At 28.8% G+C, this 10,022-nt stretch overlaps 1 protein-coding gene across 11 annotated transcripts in view; it reads left to right on the plus strand.

Moving 5' to 3' along the window:
• LOC142323135 (ELAV-like protein 3) overlaps positions 1-8,064 on the plus strand; it is a 257,843-nt gene extending 249,779 nt beyond the window's left edge. For all 11 annotated transcript variants that reach the window (XM_075362385.1, XM_075362379.1, XM_075362382.1 and 8 more), the window contains one exon: positions 6,811-8,064. In XM_075362385.1, the coding sequence (XP_075218500.1) occupies positions 6,811-7,135 (325 nt within the window). In that variant the 3' untranslated portion in view covers positions 7,136-8,064. The remainder of the gene's footprint in view (positions 1-6,810) is intronic.
• Positions 8,065-10,022: the final 1,958 nt, after the last annotated feature.

Raw genomic sequence — 10,022 nt, forward strand, 5'->3', positions numbered from 1 at the left:
ACCAAGTTGTTTTCTGGGTTCATATGGATGCTGACAGTGGTCTCTGCAGCAGCTCGCACTTTGTGACTGGGGTTCTGGGCTTTCACACATAGACAACCAATCTCTCTTCGCAGCTTGTTAACTTTCCTAGTCAGACGAAACTCCCAAGCTGGCATCCCAGGTCTATCTTGCTTCACAACTCCTCCAACTCGCTGGCCATTGGCGACCATCACCATGAGAGCAGCGACGTAAACCAACTCATGAAGGCCCTGGATTGTTGTCACATGTGAAACTTTATTAACTAAAAACTGATTGACGTGATCAATTATGTTTTTGTGCCACTTTTTGCCCACCACTTAGGAATCCTGGATATCAATGTTGGATCCATTCCACCGTATCACAGCACATTCTCCACAAACAGATCAGCCATAGGATTGGGAGGAACAGGTGCTTCATCCACCGCATCATCATCAGAAGATGGGTTGGACAGTAAATCGAGCTCCCTTGAAACCTCCAACCTGATCACCATGACAATATCCACAGGCATCCTGTGCTATGTAAAAAGGGGTCTGCGTTCTCAAGGATGTTTTGGACCATCTTACCTTGCAGCTCAGGGAAGCGTTCAACCATGATGCGGTGCAGTTCAACACTGTATGGTCTCATATCTTTCCATTTTTGTTATTTGAAGGTAGGAGCGGTAAAGGAAGGTGTTTATTTCCATTATCCATTTAAACAGCTTTCTGCCTCGGGATGTAAAGACAGGCACCTGAGGTTCAGGTACAATGTCAACATTGAACGGTTCAGGTTGCTGCTTGCCAAGCGACTTAGGAGAGAGGCAGCTATTCTCTTCCCCAGAAGGAGTCTGTCGTCTTAGTGTGCCAGTTGCAGATTCATTAACTGACACAACCAAGACTTTGCTTTTAGTGACTGGAGCAAGTTGTACACAGCAGGTGAGTTGCTGACATACTTGCCGGTTACCTGTTTTGGTCTGCGGCTGGTATTTTATTTCCCACCTACCCGGCACATATGCCAAGCATCCCCCCATCTGTCACCTGGTGACACGCCTGATGGAGGACAGGCAACCCTGCACGGGTTATTATTATTACTAATCTTTATGTGATATTGTTCATAATAGTAAAACATTCATGTTTTATGAATGCACAAAATGCCTTCAAATATTATTTTTTTAACTATTAAAATTAATGAGCATGTTTTATAGAATGATGAGTAAGAAAAAGATTTAACCCATCCATTTTTATTGTTTTCTTCTTTTTAGATTAATTCAGTTATTCTATTTTGTAGTTGCATGATTTATTTATTTTTTTTCAAATTGGCTGGTAAGGAATTAACTTTCCCTTTTTTAATTGTAGTGCAGATTTTTTTTAATGTTGTGTATGCTTTTCAGTGAATGTAATTGTATTTTGTAGATTATTTACTTACTGTTTGCGTTGGTGAATGTGTGTATTCTGCTGCCTTAAACATATATGTTTTTTCAATCGTAGTAACTTAATTTTTCTGTTTTTTGGGTTTTTTTTATTAATTATTATTAGTATATTAAACTGCCAGTTTCTTCTAGTTTTGTTAAAATATTTTGTATAGTAGAAAGTATAACATTTATCTTAAAATATTAGGCTTGTTTTCTTATTTATTGTTCCTTATTCTTTTCTGTTATTTTAATTTATGAATAGTTCTTCAGACTTAGATCACAATTGTATTTATAAGGTGACAACAAAAGTTTCTGAAATTTGCAGAAGATACAAAATTCAGAATTATTTTATGAAAAGAATATAGGTAACTATAGCGTAAGTCATCTCTTTAACTGTTCTCTGTACTTTTAGTTACATACTCATAATTAATAACAAGTATATTTCTGTTATCATTTTGTTAAATGTTCTCTTTTTATCTATGTTTTTTTTTTAATTTTCCAATTTTTATGTTAGTATGCTTTCTAGTTTACAGTAGCATCTTACTTTTCTTTTTTAATGATATGTTCATAATATCCTGTTACTTAATACATTTTTGGCAAAGTTGTGTCAGAATGGCATTCTGCCATCCATTGTATTTTTCAAAATTTCCTCTCAACTCTCAAGATTTATGACCTTTTAAATTAAAATTTTAGCTTTATTAATAACAAAATGTCCAGAAGCATATTTAAAAATTAAGACGTATGGGGAATTGCATGTTTATTTAAAAATGTCTTTACTTTGTGTGATCCAGTTATGGTAGTATATTTGTAATCAGAAATTTTGTAGCAACCTTGCATCTGTTTTTATAATCATCTAACTACATAAACACACTAAAACAGCAACTGACTTTTATGGTAATTTCAGAAAAACCATGTGTATCCAATAATATTAACTATAGTACCATGGCTCTTGACCTCAGTTGCTACTGAAGAAAAAGTAAGGAAGATGATACTTCTTGAACAGACATCGGTCACACTATCATTCTCTTCTTCATCTTCCTGACAGTTCTTTACCATTTCTTTTACATATATGTCAAACAGATACATGAATAAACTAATGACCTCCTTGCCCAAAAAAATGTGACATTAAAAATTTATACTGTTAGATAACTGTTAGACTGAGAGTGGATAAGTATTGATTTTTTTTTTTTAGTCTACTGTATTCATTTTTTATTAAATTTATAGCAGAATAAGATTTCACTGTAGAAAAGGATAAGTATTTTTTTTTACTTGTGTTTGTGGAATTCAGCTCACGAATTTATGTGAACCAGTTAATATCTATCGAAACCTCTATATTAATTTCTAAGCGATACGTTACAGGAATTAATTCATAAATTAATTTTGGTTCTTTTTGAAGAGAGAAATTAAAAAATAGTATGTATATCAATCTTAACAACAGCAAGTAATATATTCATTAAGACTCGACCAGACTTTGTTGTTGTAAATCCTATCATATATTTATTAACATACGAAAATTTCCAGTTTGCCTCTTAAAATATTTATTTTATTCTGAACCATTGCTTTTGTTCTATTCTCTAATTTTATCTGGAAACACTGGTAATTTTCCCTGTGTGCTTCCAGTAGTTGTGTTCCAGTTTATTATTTACGTTCCATGTCTGTTTGTAATATGCCAATTTTATTTGTTTTAAAGCTAGGATATCATATTTGAAGTCTGTCATATTTGATATACATAATTCTACAATTTTATATTTATAACTTTCAGTGCGATTACAGAGTTCTTCAGCTTATCAAACATTTTTTTTTTTTGGGGGGATGAACAAACATAAATGTTATACAGAACTCATACAAAAGAAATGGATTTCACACAAGTATCTTTTATCATACTGATGAATATCATTTGACTTAATCTCAGAAGTCAAGATTGAAAAATAACTACATGTACAACTGTTACTAATATTTATTAACTTTTACTGTATCTGTTTTATAACTGAAACCTGTTAACATTGAACAGTTTTCTGATGTAAAAAAATGAGGTTAAAACACTGCCATATACGGTACTGTACTTCATTTTTCATATTACGTTGTTTTATTACAATAGAAAATCCTAATTTAATTAATGTAGCTGTAAAATTCAAATTGACATAGAATAAGGTTTGCATCTTATATTCCTAAACACTACTTAAAACAATTACAATTTGCTTTTTCTAAATGATCTAAGCAAGCCAGTGTAGAACTAATATAAAGAGAAACCTATAAATATAGAAGATCGGAGCTCAAAGTAAAGGGAATTTGACCAATAAAAGTGATACAGAAAGAAGGAAAAGAATTTTACCTGTTGTTTAAGCTTCAGTTATTTGTGATGTGATTTCCCCTGTGTGGTAATCGTGGAAAAACTATTTACAGCTTTAAGAAACTTATTGAATTATGAAAATTATTAAAATAAAACAGAATGTTCAGTTATTACCTATTTGTTTAATTTTTTTGTCTTTGATCTATGTCTTCTTGAATTAAAAATTTTGAGAAAATATATTCATTAGAAAATAGTCTTTTCTTATAATTATACAATTTCATATACATAACCTCTTGCAGTACTATCCTTGCACGGATAAAAAAAATACACTGATGCTTATTTATGTTATTTTTTTACCTCATTCATGTTATGTTTTAATAATGATTTTTACTACCGACTCTTCTAGTTATACTTACTAATTTTATATAAATGTAGAAAATCTTTGTACTCTAGATATACATTAATGGAAAGCCGAAGTAACCCCAAAAAATATTTAAATTATTAAATACAAATTTGGTACTGGTACAAATAAAAATAAAAATCAAATTAAAAAGAGCATGGCGAAATTCATTTATTTATATGCTACAAGCATTGTATACATATAATCATTTTTTGTCTGTGATCAGTTATTAGTTTAAGATTTTTTCCATTCCTCTCTCTTCTGTGGTAATAATTTAACCTTAGAATATTTACTATATTCTTTGTCCTCCATTATCTGTTTTATGTACTTAGATGTAAGTCTTCCTCTATAGTTTATGATGTCTACACGTTCGTTATTACACAATATACTAGACCCAGATGTCTTAATATGTCAGCCGACATAGTCAATTTCTTTAGTAGATCTGTTACAAATCTGCCTTCTTTTTTTATTCATCTTAGACCTCTTCATGTTGCACATTATTGACCCATCTAACTTTAAAATCCATCCTTTAAAACAATTTTTAAAGGCAACTACTCTTTTCCTTTCTGCTTTTCACTACCTTAAAGCAGTATACTCCCAATAAATTTTTTTCAGAAAATCTTTGTAATTCTTAGATCCATATTTGATACTAGATTATTTCTTCTTTTTTTGTGTAAAACTATGAAGTAAAAATGTCTTGTAATTTTTTACACTAATATTTTCACAAAATATAAAACTTATGTACTTTTATTACAGATGATCTTTAATTTATTTAAATCTCAAGATTTCTTGTGTTCTTTTTTTATTTTCTCTTTTACCTGCTGTAGGCACTTATATTAGTCAGGTGGCATTTATTTTGACCTCCCACTTATCTGAAAACTGTTTCATTCTTTCCTTACCTGATAATACATATCAAATTTTAAAAAATTAATGGTTAAAATTTAAATTAATGAATGGATGCTATTTTCATATCTATACATTGAATAAATTTTGGGGAACCAAAATAGCATTTGTGAGCTAAGAAATTTTGAGCAAAACGCCTGATTGTAATAAACTATACCAGAGTTGTAGATGTTAGTAGGTGAAGTTACTGAGCTACTTAGATATTAAAATCATAATAAATGGACCCACCGACTTGTACATTATTGCCATTTCCCTGTGTTTTGATTATTCCTTCTGTAATCTGTAATACTTTATTAACAAAACAGTAGTCGCATACTTAGTTACATTACTCTTAGCAAATTGTGCATTAATAGAGATACACTTCAGTCAGGTACAACTATTGTTTTTATGTGAGACAGCTGAAAATGCTTTAAAAGATTAAGACAAATACTTCCTAGCCAATAAGTTTACTTGCTCTTTGTTATGTTACTAATTTTTTTTTCTTAAGTCAGTTAACTGGAATTCTTTAATACTTTCAGTACTTCTCTAATTTTCTGACTTCAATATAATTACCATATATCTACTATTTTCATATATGTATATTCCAATCCTTGTTTCCACTACAGTTTTTATATTTTTCACATCCTCCCTCTATTACTTAATTATTCCTGGATGTCTTAGTATGTATGGCCTACCGACTAGTTCATTTCTTAAAATGAATCGGTTGCAAATTTCTCTCCTCATACAGGCAGAGAGATAATACTGTTAACATGCAGACAGTCATGACTATATACATATTTTAACTTTTGACTTAATTATAATATTTTAACGCCTGATGATGGTTTGAAAAACCGAAAGATCTCGAGTACTTAACACTTATTTACTGGTAAGGTGGATATATCACTTATGTACAAAGCCCATCTTGCATTTATAAATTTAATAACGGTGGACTATTCAAGTCTATTTGATCATTTAAAAGTAAATTAGAATTTTTAAGTTTATTAAATTCCAATGACTAAAAGGGTTCATTTTCAAACATTTTTTCTCGACCTAAAGTACTTAGAAATTACTATTAAATACGTGATTTGCATCAATTAAATGACAGTTAGGTGTGATGTTTAAATAAATTTTGTGAAAATCAAAAAACCTATTTTGTTTTCATCTTCTTTTTGTTATGATGGATTTTCTTCAAGTAAATTCTTCATCCATCGATTTTATTGGATTATTCTCTTTCAGTCTGACTGTATTCCATTTCATATTTTTATTCTTTAGATTCTTTAACTTCAACTTACATTTCATCACAACTAAATAGTAATCAAAATTAATGTTCCTCCTGAATACATTTTACAGTCCTTAATTGCTTTTTAAATTTCTTCTAATCATTAATTTTTCTGTTTGTTTTATAAATTACAGCATTTCTTGATCTCACACTTGTGTATTTCCTATTATGATTTTTAAAAAAGATGTTTCCCATAACTACTCACAAAATTTTGTCATTTATACTCTGTACCAAATACTGTAGGACTATTTTTCTTTTGTACTGAATGAAATACGTGGTTTTTTTTTTCTTGTATTTTCCAGATGTTTGATAGATAAGGGTTTGGTAATACATCAAATTAGATGCTGTTCCTTTTGTTAACTTATTACCTGGTGTAATTGAAGTATTACATCTACTGGTCTCATCCAATCTTATTTAACTTCTCTGATCTAACATGGATTAGTTAATTATCAGTATTTAAGAAGAATAAGGACTATGATAATACAGAAAAATGATATTAATTTTTTTTTTAACTGTGTAGTCGTACTTTATGATTTTTAAATTTGTTGTTACAGGTACTCTCCACTTGCTGGGGATCTTTTGGCAAATTCAATGCTCCCAGGTAATGCAATGAATGGTTCAGGCTGGTGCATTTTTGTATATAACCTTGCTCCTGAGACAGAGGAGAATGTCTTGTGGCAATTGTTTGGGCCTTTTGGTGCTGTTCAAAGTGTGAAAGTCATAAGAGACCTTCAAACCAATAAGTGCAAAGGCTTCGGCTTCGTAACAATGACAAACTACGATGAGGCAGTTGTAGCGATCCAATCGCTAAATGGCTATACTTTGGGAAATCGAGTCTTGCAGGTCTCTTTCAAGACAAATAAAAGCAAAACAACATAAATTGAATGGGCAAATTAGTTGCCTCAATTGTCTGTCCGTACTAGTCGTATTCACTGAAGTCTCTTAAGGCTGCATACATCCTGTTCTGATCTCATTATTATTATTATTATTATTATTATTATTATTATTATTATTATTATTATTATTATTATTATTATTATTATTAATATCCATTTTATTGGCTACAAGCTGATTGTAGGATGCATACAGCCTTGATGCGAAACCAGGTATTATTATATTTATTAATATTATTATTATTTAATATTTCAATGTATTTTCACGATGCAGCCAAAACTATAAAACTAGTCAACACTAGTGCAAGAAGTGTTTCCTAAAGAAACTAGTAATAATTTTTACAGTGCCACTATTTTTGACTAGGGACTCCCATCCCCCTATATAATTATTATTATTATTATTATTATTATTATTATTATTATTATTATTATTATTGTTGGTAGTCTAGTAGTTTTGAAATGGTAATTGTAGTATTATAAGTATCCATGTTGTATTAGAGTTTTTTTTATTGTTATTATTATTGTGACTAATGAAATTAATGGTTACTTTTATTGTCCTTTCAGTGTGAATATTTATCTGCATTGATCATATAATGCAGCAAAGTTTTTTCAGTTTTTTCTTAAATTTTAGTTTTATTTTATTATTTTCTCTTTTCTTTCTTTAGTAAAAATGCTTCTTAATTTGCACACAGACTTAGGTCAATTATGATTATTTTGTTTTATTTTATTTTTTATTACATGTTTTGAACAAACAGCTGCTGTTTAATGTTTACTTTTTATATGTGTACTAGATTTATGTAATTAAAAAAATACTTTTTCCAGATATTAATTATCATTACTGATAATAATTATTGTTATTATCATTATTTATCATTATTATCCATATTATTATTGGAATTATCAAAATATTTTTCTCTTTATCCATAAGTAATTAAACTCACATTTTTTTGCATTGGAACAGGTTTAATTACTGTACGTAATTTTTGTACGTAACATAGTTTTAGGATTATAATTATCTTAATTGGTTACTTTTTATTAGCATTAATTATTTTTCTTTCTTTTATTTTATTATTAAATATTTTTGTGTAGTTATAAACCTATGAGATATTATAGGTAGTTTGATGTTTGCTTTTTGTTGTTTTTTTTTTTTTATTTCTTTTAAGTTATTTTATGTGCATATATTTGAACTTTCTATAGTATTATTGTGTAGCTTAGTCGAATGAACTAAGAAGAGGTTTGATTTGTGTTGGTGTCGTTGAAGCAGTAGCCACTTGCAAACAGCTGACATATGGCACCATTTATTAGTTTGATTGTTTGTTCGTTCATTTGTTCTTTCTTCAGTTCTCATGTTCATATATATATATATATATATATATATATGTTTGTTCAGTTTTCATTTAATATTTAATGTGTGCTTTTTATGTTTATTTATAGTGCAAATTGTAAGTTAAAGTTATTAAAAATGAGATAATTCAGTTATCAGTGTCACAAGCAGATCACAAGCAATCGTAGCTGAGGGAGCTACGTGCGCATATTTGCTTATTAGGTATATACAATTATAAATAAGGTTTACTATAAATAAACAAAATGCCCAAAATCAAATGTCTCCTTACATGATAAATTTATTTTTATATTTTCTAAAAATAAATGCATTCCTAATGGGCAAGCAGATAAACAGAAATTACGCTTTTAATTATATATGAGTGACTTTATTTCAAAGCACATCTCCATTTGATGGCCTATATGTTTGCAAACAATTACTCAACTACTTAGTTTATAGAATAATTCAATGAGTATTTTATCATACATCATAACTATATTAATATTGTCAGGGCAGTGGATGGCTGACTGGGGTCGTTCACCGTATGCAAGGCCTATAGAAAAAGATATGTATTTATATATATATATATTTATGATATATATAATAAATATATATGTATATGTGTGTGTGTGTGTGTGTGTGTGTGTGTGTGTGTGTAAAAAACTTAGAAAAGTTGTCGGGTGGTCTATGTCAAATTCAAAATGCTGTGATATTGATATTTTCATCAGTTTTACTAATTTTTTTTTTACATTATGTTACTGATTATTATTATTTCTGTTCTAACGTAAATGTTATTTCAGTGGGGCTACCCGACTGGCCAGCTCTCCACTGCTTGCCCATGTTGTACGAATCACTAGTGTAAGATTTGGAGATAATAACTGTATATGTACATACATAAATACTTATATATTATATATATATATATATTAAATGTATGAATTTGCCTGAAACTAGAAAAATATAGACATCATTTTATACTAGAATCACAATTTGTGATATACACTATGTTATAAAATAAGTCCGGCTATTCTATAATCTATAGGGTTTTACTACCTGTGTCTGCACATTCAAGTACAATTATTATTAAAATAAATTTACTATTTGATTTCTATTGTAATTTACCTTATCTGTTTTTATATATACACATATTTATACAAAAAAATAATAATAAAGTAATAAAATATATAAATTTACATAAATTACGTTAATCCAGTTTATATTGAATTGAAATATTTGAAAGTTATTTGATATAATTGCGTGTAATATATATAATGATATCTAGATAGAATTATCATGTAAGAGGCGATTTTTTTAAAAATATTAAATTCATGATAAAATGAGTGACAAATAATTTTAAAGTAAATAATAGCTTAATTGTTTTATATATAAATAAATATATGTTCATTTTTCTTCAATAATTTATGAGGTTATAATTGTATAAATTATCTTTATGACTTTAAATGGTTGTGGAAGAAAGTATTACTTTATTTTATGTAGTTTATTGTAATGAAAGATTTTCAAAATTTTACTGATTTTCTTGTGTAGAGGACAT

This window comes from Lycorma delicatula, chromosome 4, assembly GCF_047948215.1.
Source record: "Lycorma delicatula isolate Av1 chromosome 4, ASM4794821v1, whole genome shotgun sequence".
Classification (NCBI taxonomy): Eukaryota; Metazoa; Arthropoda; class Insecta; order Hemiptera; family Fulgoridae; genus Lycorma; species Lycorma delicatula.